General features: G+C 42.4%; 1 protein-coding gene across 3 annotated transcripts; it reads right to left on the reverse strand.

Annotated features, from left to right (window-relative positions):
* Positions 1–11,666: 11,666 nt before the first annotated feature.
* On the reverse strand, positions 11,667–24,612 carry IRX4 (iroquois homeobox 4). Of its 3 annotated transcripts, none has more exons than XM_074201857.1 (6): positions 24,299–24,612; positions 18,069–18,228; positions 16,909–17,160; positions 15,316–15,425; positions 13,606–13,925; positions 11,667–13,180 (listed from the first exon to the last, which is right to left on the reverse strand). In XM_074201857.1, exons 2-6 carry the CDS (start codon positions 18,111–18,113, stop codon positions 12,372–12,374), a joined length of 1,536 nt encoding a protein of 511 aa, XP_074057958.1. In that variant the 5' UTR covers positions 18,114–18,228; positions 24,299–24,612; the 3' UTR covers positions 11,667–12,371. The 3 variants fall into 3 exon arrangements, with proteins under 3 accessions (XP_074057958.1, XP_074057960.1, XP_074057959.1); XM_074201859.1 differs by lacking the exon at positions 24,299–24,612 and adding an exon at positions 23,922–24,277; XM_074201858.1 differs by lacking the exon at positions 24,299–24,612 and adding an exon at positions 19,844–21,484.
* Positions 24,613–25,135: the final 523 nt, after the last annotated feature.

The following is a 25,135-nucleotide window of genomic DNA, read 5'->3' on the forward strand; positions in this document are numbered from 1 at the left end:
CTAGAGTCCATTTCAGATTTAGAGCTATGATTCTATCATCCTGTGAGAGAAGGGAGCACTGTTCTGGGCACTAAGGTTGAACCTCCAAAGAACTAGGAGATGTCTGGCTTGTCTGATTCATTTTGGTCATACTTTCCTCTTCCTGTGGAGCTTTTGAACTTGATATCTCTGTAAAGTTATATTAAATCAGATACACTTGAAAGTCTCTCTAACTGAAAAAATTTCATGAATGCAATCGAAAGTTTCTTTTTCTTGAGTTGTTTTTCAGTAATATATGACTCTTTGTGATCCCATTTGGGGCTTTCATGGCAAGGATACTACAGTGCTTTGCCATTTCCTTCTCCACTTCATTTTACAGATGAAGAAACTGAGGCAAATAGGGTTAAGTGATGACCAGTGTCACACAGCTAATAAGTACTTGAGGCTAGATTTGAACTCTTGAAGAAGAGAAGTCTTCTTCACTCTAGATTCAATATTCTATTCACTGCTTCCCTTGGACAGTAATTCATCACTATTCAAATTCTTTCCAGAGAGATTTACTTTTTCTTGTCAGAGTCCTCTTTCCTCTACTTCCTTCCATTGATCTTAGGCTGATACCTAATTTAAACCTAATGCCTAAGAGCTGACAGGAAAATAATGCTACTGATAAAATAAGAATAGTAACATTGGCATTTATGCTTTTTTTGTTTTCATTTTATTTTATGATTTTTATTCTCAATTTGTACAAATGTTTTTTATACATTAATAAAATATTCTTGTTCAAGAGTAAACAAAATACCCCCTCCCCCTCATGAATATAGACTTGCTTGAGCAATAAAGTAAAGGGGAGCGAAAAAAAAATAAAATAAAAAAATAGTAATAATTGTAGGTATGGCCAGGTGGCGCAATGGATGAAGCACCAGCCCTGGAGCCACGAGCACCTGAGCCCACATCCAGCCCCGTAGACCCAACAATCACCCAGCCGTGTGACATGCAAGCCACCCGATCCCCACTGCTGCCCTGCAAAAACCAAAAAGAAGGAAAAAAAGACCCCAAATAAAATAAAATAACAATAATAGTAGGGGTGGCTGGGTAGCAGACAGAGCATTGGCCCTTGAGCCAGGTTATGTGGTCCCATGCAGGCCACCCAATCCCATTTGCCCTGCACCCTCTCCCAAGTAATAATAACAAAAAATGTGCTTCAGTCTTTGTTCCAACACCAACAACTCTGTCATGGGTGGATCGCATTCTTTATGTTAAGTCCATCACAAAAGTTACTTCCATATTTTTCCAACTTTGCCATTGCTGATCACAACTCCCTCCTTTCTTATTTTTCCACTATTATGTACTATATTCTCTCTCTCCTTTCACTCTGACTCTGCTGTAGGGTCACTGAGTGGTGCAGCAGACAGATCCCTGGTCCTGGGGCCAAGAAACCCTGGGCCCCCACACTACCCCTTAGGCCCAGAATCCACCTGGCCCCATGGTCCTGGACAGGCCTTCCAATCCCAGCTCCTTGCAAGAAGTAAAAAAGAAAATGTGTTATATCTCACCACTCTCCCCCCATGGTCCATCCTCTCCTCCTTTATTCACAACCCCACCCCTTCCCCCTGCTCCCCCCTCCTTCTTACTCCAGTTGTCTATACCCCATTGAGTATATATGCTGTTTTCTCTCCTAGCCACCTCTGATGAGAGCAAAGGTTCCCTCATTCCCCCTTGCCTCCCCCTTCCATATTATTACAATAGCTTATTGTAATAAAAAAATCTTATTATATGAAATATCTTGGCCTATTCCCCCTCTCCTTTTTCTTTCTCTCATTAAATTTCCCTTTTTTCTATTGACTCCATTTTTACACCATAATTTATCTTTGAATTCAGCTTTCTCCTGTGCTTCAACTATAAAAGCTCCCTCTCCCTGCTCTGTTAACTGAGAAGGTTCATATGAGTATTATCAGTGTCATTTTTCTATGCAGGAATACATGCAGTTCATCATCATTAAGTCCCTCATATTTTCCCCTTCTGCAATCTCCATGCTTCACCTGAGAGTCCTATATCTGAAGATCAAACCTTCTATTCAGCTCTGGCCATTCCAAAAGGAACATTTGAAATTCCCCTGGTTCATTGAAAGTCCATCTTTTTCCCTGGAAGAGGACATTCAGCCTTGCTGGGTAGTTCATTCTTGGCTACATTCTAAGCTCTTTTGCTTTCCGGTATATTATATTCCAAGCCCTACGAGCTTCCAGTGTAGTTGCTGCTAAGTCCTGTGTGATCCTGACTGCAGCTCCATGATATTTGAACTGTGTCCTTCTGGCTGCTTGTAATATTTTCTCTTTGACTTGGGAGTTCTGGAACTTGGCTATAATATTCCTAGGGGTTGGTTTTTTGGGATCTCTTTCTTGGGGGGATCGGCAGATTCTCTCCATTTCTATTTTGCCCTCTGCTTCTAGAATATCAGGGCAATTTTCCTGTAGTAATTCTTTGAAAATGATGTCAAGGCTCTTTTCCTGATCATGACTTTCAGGTATTCCAATAATTTTTAAATTATCTTTTCTAAGTCTGTTTTCCATATCAGTTGTTTTTTTCAATGAGATATTTCACATTTTCTTATAATTTTTCATTTTTTTTGGTTTTGAAGTATTGATTCCTGATTTCTGGCAAATTCATCAATCTCCATGAATTCTGTTCTTTGTCTGAAGGATTTGTTCTCCTCAGAGAGTTTTCTTATCTCTTTTTCCATCTGGCCAATTTGCTTTTTAAAGCATTCTTCTCCTCAATAACTTTGTGAACTGTTTTATCCATTTGACCTAAGCTGGTTTTTAGCATGCTATTTTCTTCAGCATTTTTTTTTGGATTTCCTTGACTAAGCTGCTGACTTCATTTTCATGTTTTTCCTGCATCTCTCTCCTTTCTTTCCCCAGTTTTTCTTCCAATTCCCTCATTTGATTTTCAAAGTCTTTTTTGAGCTCTATCATAGTCTGAGTTCAATTTCTGTTTTTCTTGGAGTCTTTAGATGCAGGAGCTTGTGCTTCCTCATCTTCAGACTGAGTATTTTGATCCTTCTTAGGCTCATAAGCAAAATATTTCTCAATAGTCTTCCTCTTGTTTCTCGGCTTGCTCATTTTCCCAGCCTGGGCCTGGTTTTGAGGTGCTTCCTGAGCTTTTGGGACACTCCCACAAGGGTCTCAGTGTGTGAGGCTCTGTCCTCCCTCCTGGTCTGTGAATGACCATAAGCTCCCTTCTCTGCCATGAGGCTGAGGTGGGGGGGCCCTGCTGTACTATGGGGGGGCCTAGACTATGATCAGGATCTGAATGTGTTCAGCCCCAGAGTCCTGTTCCAGAGGCAGAGGACAGAGCTCTCAGCATTTATGCTTTTAAAAGCATTTACATGATCTCATTTCATCCTTATAACAAATTCCTGGTGGCTACTGGCCAATGCTAAAGAATCTATCAAGTCAATAGTTTCCTAAGGAACATTAATTAATCAAGCCAGACCAGAATAGGCTTTTAATGTGATGAAATGCAACAATTTCCACAATAGGGCTAGAAAAATATATTTAATTTGAACCAGTGATTAGATATTATTCAATAATTATATCATTTAGAAAGTTGTCACCCATGACCTTGTCTATTCTTTTGTATTCCTTGTAGACAGAGAAGTAGCTAACAAGCTAAATTTTGTCTTAGACGACTCTTTTATTCTGAAACTTCCCTCCTATATGCTAGCCCATTTTTATCATTGGTGGTTTCTTTCCAGGAGTATCTTTTTTGGACCATGTTTCACCCCCATCCTAGCTATACTTCTGACTCTCCACACTTTGTCCCCATACACCTGAGTAAGAGCTCTCTCCCTTTTCCCCATTTTTGTCCATGTCTTTGTCTTTCCCCATTAAAATATTATCTCTTGAAGGCAGGGACAAGCTGTCTTTCCTTTTTGCTTGTTGTTTTGTAGAACCAGTGCTTAGCACTGTGCTCAGTACGTAGTTGTTTGTCCTTTGAACATAAGGAGGCCCATTACATCACAATGTTGCAATCAAGTATCTTGTGTTGGACTGTAGTAGATCAGTCCAATATGAACTTGAAAGGCTCTTCTTTATGTCATTGTCCATATACTTTAGGTTGAAGTCAATCCCTCTTTAGCTGAATTTTCTTCTGAAGAAGAGGTTTTAAATGCCATTAGACTCCTCTAGGATAGCAAAGATCTGGCACTGATTCCATCCCAACAGAGGTTCCCAAGGCAGGGGGTCCACTGTTGATACTGAAGGTGACAGAAATCTTCCATTTTATATGGCAAAAGGAGTTTAATACTAGGAGTTTAAGGACATCACTGCATGTCTCTAAAAATGAAAAGAAAAGAGATTGTCTTAGGACAATTACAAGGGTGTCTCTAAGTACATGGTAAGTACTTTTAAAAAAATCCATTTCATTGCCTGTTGCCTGCTGTCTGATATTTACTGGCTGTGTCACCATGGCAAGATAGTTAAGCTCTCAGTGCAAGCATGCCTGAGACTCCTAAATTTTGGTTAGTTCCCTAACCTGAATTGGTGAAATCTTGCTATCAAGTTCTGGGTGCTACATTTTAGGAAGAACATTGATAGGCTAGAGAATTTTCAGAAAAGAATAACTAGTGAAACCCTTTCATATGAGTGTAAGTTGAAGGATTTGGAGAACATCTAAGTTGAATAATAAAAGGCTTTTTGAGGATGGTAAATAATTTCTGTCTTCAAGCATTTAAAGGATTGTTATATAGAAAAAGAATTGTTGAATTTGCCCCTGGAGAATAATACTAGAGGCAAGGTGTGAAAAATGCAGAGGTACATTAAAGTTTGACATAAAGAAAAGTTCTTAACAATTTTAGCTATTTGGTCTCTGATTTCCTTCTAACTCTGAAATTCCATGAATGAAAAGGATTCAGTTGTTGAATAATTTAAATCACTTAATTTTGGAATCTCTCTCTGTCTCTCGCTCTGTCTCTCTGTCTCTCTCTCTGTCTCTGTCTTTGTCTCTCTCTCTCTCTCTGTCTCTGTCTTTGTCTCTCTCTCTCTCTCTCTCTCTCTCTCTCTCTCTCTCTCTCTCTCTCATATCATAACCTAAAAAACAAGACAAACCACTCATTCCTCAAGGTTCAGTCTAATGTCACTTAATTCATTCACTTGATTATTCCTCCTTTCTCTGAGCTCCTCTTTCTTTTTACATCTTTCACTGCAGTAATATCACCACTATCTTGTATTGTGCTTGTTTTGCATGTTTCAAATTTCCCTTACTCAATTCTAAACTCATTAAGGAAAGTAGTTTAAAGTCATATTATCTTATTTCTAACCCCTACCCCCTACCCCCTACACACACACACACACACACACACACACACACACACACACAGAGCATGCAGCTCAGTGTCTTGATTATAGCAAATATCCATAAGCCTTTGTAAAATAAACAAGTGAATGATAAGATCTTAAGGAGAATGTTGCAGTTCTCACAAAAGATATGTTTAAGGGCATGATTCTAAGACTGTAGAAATTTTAGAGGAGATATTAGAGAATACCTAGGCTAAGCCAATCAGTTTATATATGTGAAAACACTGGGTATTTTGAATGTTGCCTCGCCCCTTAAAATATCAGGTCTTTGAGGAGTAGTTATATTTTTGCCTTTCTTTGTGTGCTTGGTGCTTATTTAAGTGCCAACTACAGAGTAGAGACTTAAAGGCTCTTGACTTGGATCTTATTTTAAAAGTAAAATTCAAGTATTAATTTTTGAAGAGTAAGTTTTTTGTTCCCTTAATTAGATGAATAAATACAATGTTCTTTATCTAGATTTGATAAATGTTTACTTTTAAAATAAAATTTTTGAAATGCACGCATGCTAATAAAATAAACTATGCACATCCATGTCTAAGACTAGATGGCCTCCAAGGTCCTTTTAAACATTGCCATTCTATGTATCTGCTCTGAGATGACTCATTAATGAATCCAAGAAAGTTTGGTACCTTCTTTATGATTTATAAGAGCATTTTCCTTTATAAACCCATCCGCTATAAAATTTAAGAAATCTTCACTATATCTGAAAATACAACATCCCTTATTTTAGAGATTCTCTTTTTCCTCCAGTGAAATAAAGAATATAAAATATTGGGATTCTTAACTTGGAGTTTGTTTTGTTAGATGTTTTTAATGAATATATTTTAATATAATTGATTTTCTTTATAATCTTATGCATTTTAGGCACTTAAATAATTATTTTGAGAAGGGCTTCATAGGCTTTATTATACTACTAAAATGGTCCATGATGCAGAAATGTTAAAGAAACCCTCCTGCAAAACTTTGTCTCTTGGAGCATGACATTATCTGGAAAACACCTGATCCTTCATATAACCTATAGTTTTGCCATATTCCTGCAAAGTCTTGGCCATGTATCAGAATCATTCCACCAGCAAGGCCAATAAAAAGTTAAAAATCATTAAAGTGAAGATAAATGAAAAGTGGGAAACAAGATACCACCATATCTCTCATCAATTAAAAAGGGAAAAAATTCCAAATTAGGGATAAAAAGTGTATACAGAAGTAATTATTTAAAAAAAAAAGCAGAGATAGAATCATCAAATTGTGCTGTCTCTATCCATGAATGCTTTATGCTTTGTGTTGGAATGTGACTCTACAGGCTTGGTAAATTTGTCCCCTCAGGAACCCAAGCAAGCATGAACCAGGGATCAAAGACAGTCAAATCTCAGCCTTGTTAGCTGTGGAATGCATATCTTTTAAACCAGGCATTATTTCAGGTATGAAAGTGGAACTAAGGATATGTAAGTAAGCACTGTATTATTTCTAGGCCAAGGGGAACACAGATTTTTAGTTCTAAAGCAGCTCTCTAGGTCCAAAAGAACACATCATCCCTACAACCTTGGCAGCAACTGATATGGTAGCTCCTTATTATTCAAGATTCAGATGTGAGTCCATGAGAATAGTGAAGTAATTATTTGGGACTATGAAAATATTTAAATTCCTGAAATATTTAGATAATTGAAGTAAAAATGCTGATTTAATTTCCATAGTCTTGATAATTGACTCATCCTTCCTCTTATAGGCACAGCTTTGGAAATCTTTTTTAAAAAAATAGTATTATTCTTCAGTATCCTGTTTCTGAGGGTGGTTCAGGTTATTTGGGAACATTTATATATCCCTACTTGGTGCAGTGGCACTCTTTGCTTTGCTATATGTTATTTGGAAAGAAAATGGGAATTCAGAATGAATTCAGAACTGTGAATCATACTAGTCATTGACCTCAGGTCAATAAAATTTGCTTCCTGCTTTTTTTAGAATGCAAAAATTACTGTGAAAACTCTGAAAGAGATGCCCTCCCCAAACATAGAACTGACTAAAACTGTCCAGCAAAGGTTTCAGCTTAACCAGAAGAAGGTTCAATAGAAATTGTACCTTTACACTCACCATTTCTTCAGATTCTGAGTTTCTGATTTACATACAAAGCTAGTTTCACATACTATGCATACTAGGTTAACCCAGATCAGAGTGAATATTTTTTCCACATACAAATGATTCACCATGGCCCTACCCTTAAATGCTGTTTAGAAACAATTTCATGTGGTAGAACATGAAAAAGAGATTGAATTATTGAACTTAATACCAGAATAGAGTGCATTCAACGTGGAATTACATTATATTTAAATGAGATAAGGATCAATAGCTATGTCTCTCTTTGTTCTACCAGACTTTAGAACATTTTGGATCCAGCATTTCTCTCTATCATACTTCTCTGATATTAGTGAGATGTTCCTTTAAACTCTTATCATGTTGCCAGACTCTCTGTTGTAAGAATCATCCGAAAAAATCAAATTCTACTCTGCCAATAATCCACTGATAAAAGGTTTTCATCATTTGATATTGAGATTTTTCCAAATTTATGCAAGAAAGCAGTATGACAAGAAATATTCATTAGAAAGATGTGCTTTGTTTCTATGTTAATTATCTAATTGTCTGCACTAATATTTTAGAATTCATTCTCCCTAAGTCAAGACCTTTATTATCCTTCAATTTATTACCCTTTGAGATACTGAGATATTTAATTGATGACTTTTATTTTGAATTTTTCAATCCATTTAAAAAAATGAGAATAGACCATATACCCAGTTGCAATCTTGCATACATCCCTAGAAAAAGTAGGTGACATAAATTGCATGCATAATCTCAGGAGACAATCATTTTAAATCTTAATTGGCTGCCTTTTAAATATCATTTAAGGTCTGGTTTTCTCTGCCTCTCTCTCTAGTTAAGAAGGTGTTGTGTCAAAGTCTATTACCTTGCTGGACGTCTCTCCCCAAGTTAAAAAAAATAGAACCATCAGCAGAGGTTTGAGAGGTCGATAAAGCTTTTAGATTTGGAGATGTTTTCAGGGAGCCCATTTCCTGCGGCTAAGAGTTGTTAATGGAGCTTAAGGAATTATCTTATGACTCGGGCTGGGAGAGCAGTATATTTCTTCGCTTCTGTTCCCTAGTCGAGGCTGAATATGCTGCTGTCAAACTCGCTTAATGAAAAGTAACGCGTCGCTGATTACAGTTTTATTTGGGCCCTATGTAAAAAGCGCCGTTAATTTAGCATCCCCTCCTTTGTGTGTTTGAATTTGCCATGGCTGAATGATTTAGAGTCTCTCAGTTTCCAGCCTTTTTCGTTCTCTTTTCTCTTTTACAATCTTCTCCTTTGTATCTCTGTCTTGCACTTCTCTCCCTCCTCCTCCCTCCCCGCCCTGGACCCATTGACAATGATCTTCTCCTTGCCACGTAGAATCAAACACTTAGAATTCATTTCTCTCCTTTCCTAAACCCCTTTGCTGATGTTTCTCAAGAAAGTTGGGAAATTCACTGAAATCATTAAAGAAATAGGAAGGGGAGAGGATCAAGAGGTATGTAGTCTACTTCCTGAAAGCATGCAGAAAGCTTCTGGGGTGTTTGGTTCCTGGAGAGAAAATAAAGGAAATTCTCTTGACTTCTTTGGGCTGAAATGACATCCAAGTTCCTCATCTACTTTAGCTTCTCCCCCGTCCCCTTAATGTCTCTCTAATCCGCACAATCTTTGAATTGCTTTTAAAGGGGTCGTAAGTCCTTTGGGTCAACCCTCTCTTTTCTCCTTCCCCTCTCCGGATACATACAGAGGCTTTCAACTTCGAGCTGTACTGTTTGGTTTTCATGCAATGTCCTGGTTCCAAAGGGGAAGAACGTGGCAGGAGTCAGACTGTGTATGAATGAATGAATGATTTAGAGCCACAGGTAGGTCAGGAGCCCCTGAGGCCCAGTGAACTTGGAGGGAGGGAGGACGTCCCCATGGGCAGCTTGTGCTAGTTCCTACCCCATCTTACTCTGTGTCTCTCTCACCAAGTAGCTAGAAGGCGCCTTCCGAAAAACAACAGCTTTCACGAGGTAGAGAATCTTTCCTCCTGGGAATCCAGATCAGACTCTCTCCTTATCCTCCTTGGCTAGTCTGCCCTCACCCCCAGATATGTGGAATCAACCCTGGGCCCCTTGGTCATGCCTCCTATCCCAGACGTAGTCCCCCCTGTGGCTCTGCTTCCGGCCTAAGTCCTCGCTCCTCTTTCTGTCCCCTCTCCTCCCTCCTCCTCTCCCGCTTCATCTTTTATCCTCGTCATCCCTGTCCTCCATGCCTTATTTTGGCTGAAAATGATTTGCTTTGTCTAAAGGGCTGCAAGTGGAAGGCTCGGAGCAGCCGCCCTAGCTGCATTAAAATTCCTGCTGGCCCAGCTTGGAGCTGAAAACGCTTCTCCCCCGAGACTCCACTTTCGCTATTACTGTCAAGTACCCTTGACTCTTTATTTTTGCCCTTTTATCTATTACAACTAATTCGAGTTCTTTTGCCCTTTTCAGTCTAAGACGTGGGCTTTCTGTAAAGCCTCCCCCTGCCACTGAGCTCTCCGTGTGCGGAGCCTTTAGAAATTGAGGGGTTTACTGTCAAAATGAAAATTTCACTTCAAATTATCTTGGCTGATGCACGTTTTCCAGGCCGGGGGCTCCTGTCTCAGCCTTTTGACAGCCAGATCAGCAGAGAGGTTCAGTGATCTCGATAATATCATCCAAGAGAGCGAAAGTCAATACAATGACAGGGAATATGACTGGATACAATCCAATTACAGCTGCTTGCAGTAAGGGGAAGGGTTTGATCTACTCTTCGCCCCCAGATTCCTTTATTCAGTGCTTTCTCCGAGATGATCTGTCTCCAAAGTTCGGGGACCCTTGTGTTTTCATTTAGGCACACGTGTGTATGAGTGCCAGTAAAATAGCCTAGGAAAGAATAGTGTTGAAGCTTTTTTTTTTTTTTTTTGGCAAAGTTCCTCCCCGAAACCTAAAGAGTTCACTAGGTTTAGGAATTTGACTTTTTTCCTTTGCCACGAAACCAATGTCTTCGATCCTTCAGGTTTCCCCTCCTTCCTACCCCCGCCCCACTATCATACCCCGGTCAGGAAAGAGAACTTTGTCAGTCATAGCCGGTCATCATTCAGGCTGTCTTGTCTGTTACTATATTTCTTTCCTGTTTATTTGCCGATCTATCTCTTTATCTAGCATTCAGAATTCCAGCTCTCTTTTCTCTGAAATATCTCTTTATCATCCCTTTTCCATGACTTCTTGAATGGTACTCAGCTTTTCCCTTCTCCTAGGGTCCCGAGAACTTTTTTAAATTTTCATTCGGGATCGTTAGGAAAGTATTTAAAAAGCTTATTGGAACTAAATGACTAGTGGACTGAGAGATTTCTAAGACACGTAGAAAACCCTCTTCTCTATTTAATGTCAAAACCCGCAAAGCATCTGTCCTGAAGTGCTGAAATATTCATGGGGAGTTAGCGGTTCTCTACATTGCTAGAGAATCTCGAAGCTCAAACGGTCGGTTGAGAAGCGGAGGAAAAAAAATCACAAATTAATTTTCTAAGTGAAACAATCCTTTACACTAGTCAGGAGATTCTGCTGATATTAAGATTCAGAGAAATCCCCCTATATTTTCTTCAGCCCAATCAGTTTCTTTGGTAGAAGATTCTCCTGTCCCCTAACTACCCCAAAGGACCTGCAAGGTCTCTGGGGCCAGGTTCTCCTGCCGCCTTTTTAAAGTCTTCAATTGCAATCACCTTTTCCTCTACTCCTTTAATATTTCAACAAATTAAGTGCACAGATAGTTTGGATTGATTTTTTTAGGGATGGACATATAACTCTAACTGCTCAGACTGTTTTCCCTTTGGAGGTGGAGGTTGGGGGCGAGAAGCTGTCAGAAGCATCAAAACATTGGTGATGGATGGAACTGAGTTCTTTCCAGCTGGGAAGAGCTACTAAGAGGGGCGTGTTCCTTTCTTAGCTAACACACACAACCAAGGGGGGGACTTCAGGGGTTAAGCTGTGGGCATGCTAACGGGTAAAGAAATCCAGTTTCTCTCATATTCCAAAGTGCCCTGTTTGAAAATATTTTTAAGAAGTCTAAAGGTTCTGGGTATCCCCTCCCCCAATGTGGTCGTTATTTAGTGTTTGTTTTAAAAGCAAAACTTAATTTATGCAGGCTACTGTACTGATGCGGAGAATCAGTAAATATATTTGCCTCACTGCTCTTCCCCACTTCTCTTCCATTTTTTTGGGATAAACATCTCAGAAGATATCATTGGGGCATTTACCAGCATAAATCCTAAATCTGGAATTTAGTCATAGGGCAATGCAAAACACCATTACTCCATTTTATTAGTATTATTATGTTAAACCTCTGAAACAGACAATTCATTGATGTGAACATACCTCTTTAAAACATCTTATTTGTAAAGTTAAGTTTGTGCAATTGTGTAAACCTGGGAGAAGTGCTGTTTGTGAGAATTATATACTAACAATGAAATAAGAAGGGAAAAGTCTGAAAAGTCTTTCGAACTAATATTGGCATGCCTGAAATGGAAAACTCACTATTGAAATGCTATTGAAACATTGCCTCAATGTAAACCTTTGGATGTAAACTTTCTGTTAAGTATTTCTAAAATATAGTACGTGCTTTCCCCTTTCTTTTTTCTTTAGACATGAAGTTAAATAAGAATCCCAGTATTGATTCTTTTCAAAGTTGTAAGCAAGGGAAACTCTTCTCAGGACGGAATGAAAATAGTCTCTCCGGTAAACCTAAGCAAAACAGACTTAAATCCTCTATTTTGGATTACTTGGTTTGACATGGTTGGTTTGCTTGAATCTTGATTTGTTTTAGGTTTATTTTTATTTATTTATTTATTTGTAGAAAAAAGTTTATTCTGCAAACTTAAGCTCGTCCCCTTCCTATTGCTCCCTCCCCCACTCTCTCCTTTCAGTTTGTGTCCACTTCTGCCAAGAATAAGAACATTACGGGCCCCAGTGGGGGGCGGGGCTGTTAAGAACAGAACATTTTGCTGCCAGATTTGGGAAAGGAGAGGAGCTCCTTATTGGAGTCGTGGTGATGGTGGTGTGCGGGGAAGTTTGCCAGATGCCCCTTCAGCATGTCCGTGCTGTTCCCCAGAGAACGTCCCAGGGCTCCTGTTTCTAGTATTGCGCCTTTGGTGGTAGCCCAGGACACTGTAGTGTTACTCAAGGCCTGGTTCAAAGTACTGTGCCTGAATATGGGGTCGTGAAAGACCCCATCCACCCAGTTTCTGAGACTGGTAACAGGGGAATCTTGATGCCTATCGAGGCCACTGGGAGCCGATACTGCAGTCGAGGATGAAGAAGAGGAGGCTGATGAGGAAGAAGAGGAGAGTCCTTGGCGCTTCAGCATGCAGGATGGGTACTCAGTCTGGTTCAAAGAAGTGGCTGTGTGAGCTAGGGACCAGATCCGGGGCTTGGCTTCCAGGATCTGGGACTCCCCGGGCTGCTGGAAGCACATTTTAGAATCGCAGCCCCTCTGTCGCCCTCCCACTACTAGGTCTTGCTCACATTCATCTACCACGCTCTTGAGACAGTTTTTGGCTCGCTCCACATCTTCTTCCAGCTGGACGCCTCCAGGGAGCGACATTTTGAGAGAAGTGGCAGACTCCTTGCAAGGGTCTCCTGGGCAGTCTGCGCCTCCAGAAGCAGCCCGCATGTGGCCGCTGTCCAGGTGCTGGAAGGCCGGCTTCAGTTCGCATTCTGAGCTCTCCGACTCAATGGGATCGAAATCATCTAAGTCACTTAGCTCAAGTTCCTTCTCTTCCTTGCGGACACGTTCTATTTAGAGTGGGAGTAGAGGAGGCAAAAACAGGAAGTTAAATAAAGGGACACACTTAAAAGCTCTCTCTTTCATCTCCACTAAACCCTAACGCAGACCCCTAAAGATACTCAATAAGGAGTTAAAGAAAGCCAAGGGAACCTTTCCTTGCCACGAACATTCTCCCAACTCTTTCCTCTCTCCACTAACTTGTTCTAAAAAAACAATTTGGGAAGGAGCAGTGACTCCCCACAGTGGATCAAAAGATGACCAAGGGCCTTGAATAAAGACAAATTGTTTGCCCTCTTCCATCCTTTAGGGACATTACAACATACAAACTTCTCATTTTACACTGCTACAATCACCAGCAAACAAAATTGGATTGAAGATCCATCTTTTCCCACCCTCTTTCTACTAGAGTCAAATATTATCACTTCAAACCAACCATCATTCTTCTCATTTTTGAGATGGTCTTCCTGAGACTCTTCTTCTCCCTCCTCTTCCTCTTCATAGGGCCTCTTCTCATCTGAGCATTTGTTTCGAGGTGGCCAAGTCATCTTGTTCTCCTTCTTGAGCCTCCGGCGAGCATTAGCGAACCAGGTGGAGACCTGGGTAAGGGTCATCTTAGTGATAATAGCCAGCATGATCTTCTCCCCCTTTGTCGGGTAGGGGTTCTTTCGGTGCTCTTGCAGCCAGGCTTTCAAGGTGCTGGTGGTTTCCCTGGTAGCATTTTTCCTTCTTGTTCCCCCATCCATTGTGCCATACCTGGGAAAATAGAAGAGAGAAGTGTTGGCAAAGTAACCTGAGTCAGACTGACTACCACGTGCCGACTGCGTCAGAAAATTAACCCTTGTGATCAATGTGGGAGAAATCCCATGTTCAGTTCTGTTTACTTAGTGTAGTAAGTAACCTTGGTAGCACCAGGTGGATAAACAGCATTTGTTTTTAATTTAAACACACGGGGTGTGTGTGTGTGTAAAAATCTGCTTTCAAAACCTTGGACATAAAAAAAAGCAGTGTCAAAGCAAAGTTGAGTCTGTTGGACAGTTTGATAAGCCTCTCTCCAATAGAAGTTATTTAAATGACCTCAGGGCGCAAATGTTAATAGATGTAATAGATGTATATTTAATAGGATTCCTTTATTAGTCCTCCTATCCCTTTGTTCAAGAAAATGTAAAAACGAAATGCAGAAGATGTTGAATTGTACCTGAATATTTAATGTACCCAACCAAGAAAGGTCACTAGGGCCCAGTGGGCGTAAAAGGTTGAAATGGCTTAAGTGGGCTTTCGAGGTTTTAAAATTAACAGACTTTGTAAGGTAATGAGTAGACTTGTCTATGAAGGCGTGAAGGGTCTGGGACCTGCTTCAGGGTCCAATTGTGTGGTAAGGAACTCAAAACAAGATTTCAGTAGAGTATAAAACACACCCAGCACATTGGGAAAAGGGGAATTTGGGGGATGGTGTGCACTCATCCAGGTTAGAGTCCCAGGTGGAAGTTTGATTGATCACCTTATCTCCTTGGGAAAAAAGTGTGATTTCACCACACTTGCTGTAGAAGTGACTCCTTCTACTTCCCCAGAACCACAAAAAGATCCAGGTGAGAATCCAGCTGAATATACTTGTGTGTATGTATATGTTTAGTCAGCACATTTTCAGCTACGAAAGAGGGATTTAGGCTACCTCTGGGGCCTGTATTTTCCATCCCAAGTCTTTTCTCCCCACCATTTCCGGCGTACTTTAGGCTATCAGATCTTTCAGCCTGCAAGCCCATGGCCTCTTGTACTATTTTACCAAGATGTTTTATTCAAACAGCCAAATAGGAAAGTTCACAAGAAAGGCTATACTGATTGATACTTATTACACACTACCTGGGCAGTTCAAGTCACCGGAATCTGCTGAACCACTTTTCATTCCCTCGATAGACCCAGGAGAGGAGATTCGGGAAAAAATCTGTGTCTCCCTTCTGCATAGACACTTTTCAAAAATGAATAGTCATGTGAAGAAAGTCACCAATGTATGGCAGTCCACCAGTATTTACTGCCTACAAAATACATACGGAAAATATTTCTTTGGGACTCAGGGTGGGGTGGGGCTCCAGAGCAAAAGCACATTCTCCTTTCTCCTCCATGGAGCTCTTTAATTGTAGATTCTTACCTGTCATATTGATACTGGCTGAGCGTGTGGTCATAAGGATAGTAAGCGGCAGCTGCCTGCGTGATGCCCGCATGCGCAGATCCCGTCCCATCTTTCGAGTCGAAACTATTCTGTAACATTAAATCAAGCTTGTCGGTTTATTAATCTTTTTATTCCTCTAGGGGAATTAAACGACACTAATATGGTTACATTTCTGATGGAATACAGAATATGTCCCTAGCAATATCTCTACTGAAAATAAAGTTCCTTGTGAAGCCTTTACTTATGAACTACAGAGTGCATATCAAGTCTAGTTGCTACAGATTTGGAAGTAGCTAATGTAAATAAAACTATTTTGTATTCCTCTCCCTTCCCTCTTCCCCCCCCCCCCCACCTCCTTCAGTGAGGAGGGACACGAAATCGACTTGTTTAACTCATAAGCATTATAATTTCCTCTACGTGAAACTCAGTGCTAAGGAAGGGCCCGAACACAAACCTCAAACTTTGCTTGAGACCGACCCATTCAATTGCTCAGGAGAAAAAAAAAGGTTCTGTCATCCCTGATCTAGAAATATGTTTATTAATTTTGGGTTAAGAAAGAAAATCGAGAGAGGAGGAAAAAGGGAAAGGAGGAGCAGGAGGAAAGTGAATAGAAGGCGCAAAAAAAAGGAAGGAAGGAGGAGGGGAATAAAGTTCTACTCGCGGAGGATTTAGAGTTGAGTTGGGAGCCTGGGTGAGGGGGTGGTGTTGGTGAGAGTGGGGGGAGGGCAACTGATTCCCAAGACTTCAATCCCAAGTGCTATGGAATTTCAGCGGGTGGGAGATCAATAGATGCATTAACCCTCACTATAATGATGCCAAAGGAAAAGCTCATTCGAAGGGGTATCGATTCTTGGGGACCTGGACACATGCAACTTTAGACTCAGCCCCGGTAGCTCCTGCATCACTGGCATCCGTCATTATAACCATTACTCCCTAGCACCTAGGAGGCAGAAATTTATTGCAATTTATTGAGTAATTGACTCCACTACTTTTCCGGAGAAGACCCCCATCTCCGAGAGCAGATAGAACCAAAGAACTATCTTGTAAATGCTGAACATGAACTTTCAGTTATCCACTAGCTATTTTAAAGCACCTACATTGCAAGGGGCAGTTCCACATTGGGGAAAAGATTCATTATTTCCTCTCTCTCTCTCTCTCCTCTCTCTCTCTCCTCTCTCTCTCTCTCTCTCTCTCTCTCCCCCCTCCCCTCTCCTCCCCTCTCCTCCCCTCTCCTCCCCTCTCCTCTCCTCTCCTCTCCTCTCCTCTCCTCTCCTCTCCTCTCCTCTCCTCTCCTCTCCTCTCCTCTCCTCTCCTCTCTCTCTCCTCTCCTCTCCTCTCCTCTCCTCTCCTCTCCTCTCCTCTCCTCTCCTCTCCTCTCCTCTCTCCCTTCCTGTCTCTCTTCCCTCCTCCCCCCTCTTCATTTTCCCTTTCCCCTTCCCTCAGTCCCCTCCCCCACCTCCTCCCTCTCTCCCTAACATGTTAACATGTTAACTCAATCCCAGGAACCATAATAGCAAAGTTTGTTTAAGGGATATTCCTCACCCCTCCATCGGGGTCCAGAGCTTAACTTACCAAAGAATAGAAGGCTGACGCTTCAGTGCCGTAGGTAACGTAGTTTCCGTAGCCCTGGGTGCCGGTGTAAGGGTTCCCATAGACTCCCAAGGCAGCTGCAGAATTGAGCTCATGCCTAGCTGTGGCCAGCAGCCTGCTCTCGTACACAGGACAATAGACTGGGGTCTGAGCTGAGCCGGCTGCCCCGGAGTCTGCTAACGTCCGGCCGCTGGACTCACAGCAAGTAGTCAGGGAATTAGTGGTCATCAGGAACTGAAAGGAAGAAAGTGGTCTTGAGGACAGAAGGGGCTCTTGGGATAAAATTAGTGAGAAAGAACAAATTTCCACTATCCTCAGAGAGATGCCTTAGGATTTCTCCTAAGGTAGGGAGGGGGTTTCCCGTTCGCTACCCTCTTTCTTGCAGCGAATGAAGAAAGTATTCACACGCATGTATATTTATTCAAATGTACTAACTCAATATCTGATCCTTTGTGAAACCAGTAACCCCGACTGGCACACCCCTCCCCCAATTATCGTAAAGGAATGTATTTTGGGAAAGAGGGGCTTCTGATTGTCCAGAGATTGTATGTGAAACATTCTCTTTAAATTCCCTTCTTTAAAGAAACTTTTGCACCATATTAAGATTATTTTGCTCCTTTTGCCCCATAAAGATTGCCACTATTCTTAAAACCCTTTCCCTTAAACTACCGTGTTTACATTAGCTCCAGATTTCAGATGGTCACACTGAGACAAGCACTCACATCTGTTATTAACCTGCTGTCTTTGGGGTATTCCCCAATGTGACTGCAATTACTCATTTAAGGCACTTTGCTGTTTCCTCTTCAAAAAACACAAGATCTAAGGAGCAACTGAAATCTGGAGGGGGAATAGTTTCTTTCTCCCCCCCCCCCCCCCAAACCCCTCCAATTTCCCTCTCCCAACCCAGTTCATTCCTTGCAGGTTCTACTGAGAGCTCTTTTCCTTCTTCAAATAACCAAGAAAGGCAGAAGAACCTAAGTCTATCTCTGTGAACATCGCCAGCCCCACGGTTTAAGCAATTTCACGCTCTTCTGATAGCTTTTCACTTTACCCAAGCAACGCCGCAACCCGCAACCCATTCGGAAGTGGCCAATAATCATTGACATTCAATTAATTATCCTCCGTGGACCATCAGGTCTTACCTGTGGTGCAGAAGAGTAAGGGTATCCAAACTGAGGGTATGACATGGTATAGAGGTTCCCGGTTATCAAGAAGCGAGGAGAGGCGTCTGCTCTAACACGCTACCGCAGCTGGGCTCTGCTCTACCGTACCAACTGATTGGTGACCAGAGGTTCCTAGATGCTTATAGGACGAAGCAGAACACCATATTTAATTTATCTACTTACATCTCAAAGTTTTTTTTTAACTGAGGAAAAAGTGATCTGTAATGATTGTAGCTCTTCATTTAGCCCCAGAAAATAGCCATACCTCGCACAGAGATCGGCCAACCCGTGGCGATACAAATACATATTTTTTTCCATAAGAAAAAGAAAAAAGCAAACTCGCGGGCAAACACGTCGAGTCGGATGTACATTGCCTTAAACAGCAAAGACTGACGTCAGATAAAACCTACTCAAACTGACCTGACTGCAGATTTAATATTCATTTGAGACACATCTGATTTCGTGTGTATATGTGTCTGTGTGTGTGTGTGTGTGTGTGTGTGTGTGAAGAATACACAAACCTGCATGTATGGTTGCATAGAGAACGTGAATGCAAGTGGGGAAGACACTGCGAAAACAAATAGCACTTTTTATGGTTTTCATCTGAAGAATCAATATTGCACCGACTAATGATTTTTTCTCCTTAGTCACTGAAGAATGGTAAGCACTTTTAATTAGAAATTAATTAATGAGCAGCTGCTTCTTCCCACCCCACTGTAATAATTAGTCTCAATTACAAATGAGACATATGAAGGGACACACGAGTGAGTCTTCATTTAAGATTTAATCAACAGTTAAAATTAGCACTAACATTGGCAATAAACCACAGGACAACGACTTCTATTTTCTTTGTATCCTTTACTCCAGATGGGTTACTGAACGTAAAACTCTTAGACTAAGGATCTAAGAAACAATTGCAGGCAATAACATTTACTCGGCAATGGAATTGGGGAAAAATCCTCAATTCTAGTTCTTGTTTTTAAACAGGAAAGTATTCACACGCGTGTATATTCATGTATTTATGCACCTATTTAAAACATGTGTCTCCTGACTCTTCTCAGCTTATATAGAACCAGCAATTCTAATTTGAGTTTTCAGAACAAATGTCTTCCCAAAGGGTTTTTCCACTTTCTTCTTTCCAAATATCTTTTAACTCTAGTGAATGTTTTGTGCCCTGCCTACAACAACCTTGGGCGAATTATTGCATCTTTCTGGTCTCAGTTTCCTTTTCTGTAACTTGAAAGTTTAAGATTTGATGATTTTTAAACAACAGTCCAGCTGTCATGGCTAAACCCAATCTGGTCATAGGTCACGAATATCCAAGTTGCTTTGAGGAGAGCGAAAGGAAGTCTTTTGCTACTCCAGGACATCTCTGAGACGCTCTGAGACAAGTTTCTCAAACTCTAGCCACTTCTTTTAAGTTTCCTTCCAAGCACAATGTCCCAAGCAGCCCTCATCAGGTCCCTGGTCTCAGTCCGCAGCAACCCCAAACAGATGCCCTGGGCTTCCACCTTCTGTCTGTTACACTCTCCCTCTCCCTTCTTCATCTTACACCCCCACCCCCATCCTTCTTTGAGGAGCTAAAAAATTCATAGTTTCATGGGAGACAGTGAGGCTTAGTCAAAACAGTCTTCTCTCAGGAAAAGATGATCACACATATCCGGAGTGCTCCTTACCCTGCCATAGAGATCCTTTATATCCCCCCCACCCCCTTTCTGGAGTGGCACATTGGAGGAAGAAAAAAGCTCACTTACATGAAGGCTCGAAGGCCCTTTAAAGTTGTTCTGGGAGCAAGGAGACGAAAACCCCACATCCATTATTTTCACAGTCTCCCCGCTAAGATTTCGGTTGCCAAGCCAGGGCTCATTCCCCTCCGCCCCCGGCGCAGAAGCTGCCAAAATGCTCCACTCTACCCGGAGTGGGGAGGAGTCCGGGGTAGTAGTGAAGGAGCGTACGGGTAGATAGAGAGCACCAACCCCAAGACTTCCTCTATTCCATCCTAGGCTAGAGAAAATCTCTCAAGTCAAATCTTACTTTCAGAGCCTTGCTATCTGAGTCATTGTACAGACTATAAGAAGATCTCATGCCACTTATAATTATAGCGCTTTGAATCGTCTTGCCCTCCACTGACAAAAATCAGCTCTCTTGGCTTCCTCGGGGCTCCTTTTCCCTTTATCTCTCCAGCAACTACAGCTAAAATTCCACCACCAAACTTGGGCACCTGCACCCCATCTCTAGAGACTACCCAGTGCGGGTCAGTGAGGACCAAAAGCAACCCTCATAATTTTGGGCCGCTCCCAGAGAGCGGAGGGCAGTTGAGGGAGTGAGCCTGTGGGAGCCCTGGCAGCCTAGCGCAGGGGAACTGCTGCTCGGTAGTGTGCAGACTTGCTCAGAGAGATTCCTGGGTTCAGACATGTGAATAGCCCCAGGGTCACACTCTAATTAATGATGATGTTCTCTTCTTCTCCCCAGCTGGAAGACTGCCTCCCAGAAACGAATCTGCCCACTCTGACAGCTCGATTGAAGGTGATTGATGACTATCTGGAGACCACAGTACACATAATATAATATCTGCTGCGTAATTGCTTTAATTTACAGATGAAAATACTAGTTCTCAGATCGAGTTAGACTATAGTAAGCAACGTCCTAGCTGCTTTCAGAGGAAAGCCATCGGAAATAATGAATAGCAGATCCATGCAAATTATTCAGACAGTTTAGCGTCTGTAGCCGCGAGAAATGTAAAAAGAACACGAGTCAAATGACATTAATAATTGTTTTTGAATTCTGTATTGATTTCTTGGCGAGGTGTTTATTTCATTCTCACCTGCATTACTAATATCACCTTCGTGTAAATAATAAGAAACTAGCCAACGGGCCTTCTTATAGAAATGAATCTCTCTCTCTCTCTCTCTCTCTCTCTCTCTCTCTCTCTCTCTCGTCTTTTTTTCACTCACCCTCCTCCTCACTCTATCAGAACAAGGTACTTCTTTTAATTATTTTTCTTTTACACATACCTTGTTTACAACCTTGTAAAGAGTCTGGAGGTAGGGGATGAGTAGTGGATTAGATAATTTATCTCAGGGAGAAAAAGTCTTCATTAGATTTGTTTTGTCTTCGAGTTCAATTGTTGTGCCATTATTTGGGAGTTGTAGTGACTGGGGTGGAAGTTGCTTACTTAAACCTCCAGGAATCAGGCCATGAAAGAATTCCGATGTCCTTATTTTCAAACCATCCCCTAGTTTGACCCTAATTAACAGACTGAGCCAGTGAGCACCTTTAAGCAGTTGTGACAGGCCTCAGTTTCTCCAGTATCTAGTATCCCCCCCTTTTTCTGTTCCTTTTACAAGCAATTGAGCAAAGATATGTTTGAACTGCAGAAAAAATGAGAATCTGATAAATGTATTAATCTTTAAAATACTAGATCATATTTCACATATATTTTCCTTATTTATTTATATAGCTACAGTAATCTTCTATTCAGTATCCTTAATGCAATTCCTTTGCAACCTCCTCCCTCTGGAGGAGGGGAAGGGGGAGATGTTATTGTGGGTGCACAGAAGGTCCCTTTATTAATCACTGTACAATTCTGTCATGTTTCTTTCTACCCAGCCCATCCAACAACTCTCTGCCTTCCCTAGGGCCCTGAGTCTCCCTGGTGTCATGATCAGTCAATGCTCTTCTGAAATGTCATTCCCAACTTCTGTTACCAAACAAGAGACTAGAACTTATTCTTTTCCATCTCTATTGTCCTTCCTTTATAGGTCTAAATTCTCCGGGTTGGGATTATCCTCTGCAAGCTTGTTCATGGTCTCTTAGTCCACCTAGACTATGAGCTGCCTGGCATTTTAACAATGATGGTACCTGAGCTCAAATGCTCCAGATTCTCCCCTGACCCCTGACTAACAAACTTCATTTCCTGACTTTGAAATAGACCTGAAATGAAGTTGCACCCCATTACTGAGGGGGCAGCTGCTCAGCCAAAGCATCTAGGGGGACTTTTAGTGCCAGAAAGCATTCTGTATATGCTCCATTCACATCACTGCCCCAACATCCCCATTTCTACAAAAGGCGGAATCCCAGCCAAAGAACGAGGTTTTTCCACTAGCTTGTCCTTGTTGCCAAGTCACAAGGAGTCACAGAAATAATCCATAGTAGACTGGCTACAATCTCACTTATCTAAATATTCTGCCATCTATACCTCCATGCATATGTAAGTACAGTTATAAATGTATATGCACTAAGTCATATCCACAAATATGCTCTTACATGTATCAACAGTTTTCAGAGCTCTCTGTTGAATGGATTGACTGTACCTAGGGGGTCCAGGCGAAGCCCCACGGTTTCAACATGCGTGCACTTGTTAGGAGCTACAGGGAGAAGAAGGCCACAGACTTAGTTTCGCAGCAAATTCACCTTCAAAGTTCTCAAAACTTAATTGTAAGGGGAAGGTATGTGTGTGTGTGTGTGTGTGTGTGTGTGTGTGTGTGTGTGTGTGTGTGTGTGTGTGAAGGAGAAATCAGTGTACCCCTGGAGCAGGCCACTATCAGAGAGCCAGGGAAACTGATGGAGGTCCTCACTGAGGCAACCCCGGGAGATGTGCAGACCCAAATAATACGCACTCTCAGGTGGACTTGACTGCGTTTTCCTCTTCGTAGGTTCGGGAAGTGCTGAGGACACAAGTTCCTTTGAAACCCTTGGGGTCTCTAGAATACATAGAGGGACTTTAGAATGAAAACCTCACTGTCCTAGGTTATCTGGTTTAGACAACTAAACAATGACAAAAACTACCTGATAATCCAGGAGGGAAGTGACAGAAAACCATGGGCAAAGCACGACTTTTGCCAAGGTCTGTTTCCCCCCTCCCACCTCAATGCCTATTGCCACGAAGTGTTGTTTCCGAACCAGTACTAAGACAAACCATTTCTGTCCAAGTGGCCCAGGATGATGGGGGAGGGGAGCTCCCATGGAGGCCACCTTTTCCAGTACAGGTCAAAACAGTACCCATTTGGGACATCTTAACATTTTGCGCAAATAGTCAAAAGGGCAAAGAAAAGCGGAAGGGAAAGATCCAAAAGACCCTGGAGGCTGCGAAGTGGGATGGGAAGGGTGGAGGGAGGGAAGAAGACGTGGGAAGAGTCCCTTCTTTTCCGTGGTAGTTTTTGCCTGGTTTTTCGAGGTCAGGTGAGGGGGGGGGTGCTGGATTGGGAGGGGGATAACAGTCTGAATGCATGAAGGCAGGCCTCAGATTCAGATGCAATACTTTGCAATTTATTCACTTTCTCATCACTTGACAATTCGGTTCTCCTATCCTCCTTCCCTTTCCCTCCCCCCGCCCATCACTACCCCCATCTCCCCAGACCTCCCCCACTCTTAAGTTACAGCGTACTTAGTGGAAATCCTCCGCATCCGCCCAGGTAGCTGAGGACCGCTGCTCCAAGAACTTGCACCCCACCCTCCAAACGGCTCCCTCCCCACTTCCCCACTTTGGGTCCCGGGGCAAAGGCGCTGCGTTCAAAAACTCAAGGTTTTCAGGGGAGTCATGGTCCCTTGGACTTATGATTCTCAGTGACTCGTCCTTAAGGTTCTCATTATTAGTTCCTTCCCCCTCTCTTTCCACCCCCCCCCCCCAGCCTCACTGTATTTCTTATTCATGCTTTTTCTGAACTCTGAGTAGCACTTGGCTTGAAATCTACCCAACCCCCTCGCCCCCCGACACACACACTCCACCCCACCTCTTGCGGAAACCAAACTTTGTTTCAGTCAGAGTAAATCCGATTTTCTGCAAAGTTTGCGCTGTCAGAGACCAGACCCTGGAGGAGCTCTGTACCCTACCTTCACTTTCGCAGAAACGTCGGATCCATCTCCCTTTCCCTAAGAAAACACACGCACGCGCGCGCACACACACACATACACACACACACACACACACACACACACACACACACACACACACACACACACACCTTGCTCTCAGTCTGCACTCGGTCCTAGGAAATCATTGCACAAAACCACGGATGTACCTCCGTTCCTCTCTCCCGCCCCTACTTTTTCAGCTCCCTCCTTTTTGTGGGAGAAAAAAGCCACCTCATCAAAAAAAAAAAGTGAAGATCGGGAGGGGGATGGGGGTATGAAGAGCGGGGGGCTGAAGGAGGTGTGAGGAATGGGGAGGGGATTTGGGGAGTTGAGAGGATTGCGAGACGTTTCTGTACCTGATATCAAGGCAGGCTGCAACTCCGCTGTTCCTGCGAGTGCTTTTCCATTGCTGGGGTCCTGGTCGCTTTCCTGTACCGGTTCACTTGCAGAGAGCTATAGAGAACTAATGTAGACATTTCTCAGTGTATAACACCTGACTGGAGTGGAATATGCCTTCCTTCAGTCCCTAGGCGCCACAATCACTTCACTAACCCCTGTACCAGAGTGACGTTCAAGTGAATAGCTCCACTGATCACACTCTTTCCTGCTGATTAACACTTTCCAACGCGAGCAGGAGTTCCCAACTTTTCCTTTGAAAACTCGACCTCGCGTATGCCTTCTTGGGGGTTATAAGTGCTGGGCTGAGTGGCGGGGCGCGCGCGCGCTGGGGGTGGGGGAGATGTGTGTGTTTGTTGGGGGGGGGAGGAGGTTGCAGAGGTTCAAGGAGGTTAGGGAGGAAGAGTGGACATCGCCATCAATAACAGGTCAGTCAAATCAGTGCTGCCACTCCAGATGTTGTCGGCGTGGCAAACAATAATTGCATTGATTCTGAAAGGACACGGATGTCCTCTGTTTAACCAAATCATCTCCAGGTTGTACACGCTGTAAGACAGCCATCTATCAAGGCTTTGATTAACCGCATCCACATGCAAACTGTAATTTATCAGGGCAAGTAAAGATGGCAAGAACTCAATTTGATTTCTCTCTAAGTCTCTACCTCTGGCACACAAGAGAGCCCTAGGGTAGGAAGGAAAAGGCTGTGTTGTGAGGAATAATGTGCATTCAGCTTATGCATCTCTACCTGTCCCATTAAGGATAAGCACAGGACTCCTGGAAGGGGGGGGGGTTATCTA

This window comes from Macrotis lagotis, chromosome X (assembly GCF_037893015.1).
Source record: "Macrotis lagotis isolate mMagLag1 chromosome X, bilby.v1.9.chrom.fasta, whole genome shotgun sequence".
Lineage (NCBI taxonomy): Eukaryota > Metazoa > Chordata > Mammalia > Peramelemorphia > Peramelidae > Macrotis > Macrotis lagotis.

Excerpts from the sequence above, each read along its gene's own strand:
- IRX4 (XM_074201857.1), bottom strand. The coding sequence starts at position 18,113 with ATGTCATACCCTCAGTTTGGATACCCTTACTCTTCTGCACCACAG. Across the intron at positions 17,161-18,068 it reads CTTACTCTTCTGCACCACAG|TTCCTGATGACCACTAATTC; the intron begins GTAAGACCTGAT and ends TCTTCCTTTCAG. Across the intron at positions 13,181-13,605 it reads CAAAAATGAGAAGAATGATG|AACGTGTCCGCAAGGAAGAG; the intron begins GTTGGTTTGAAG and ends CACTCTAAATAG.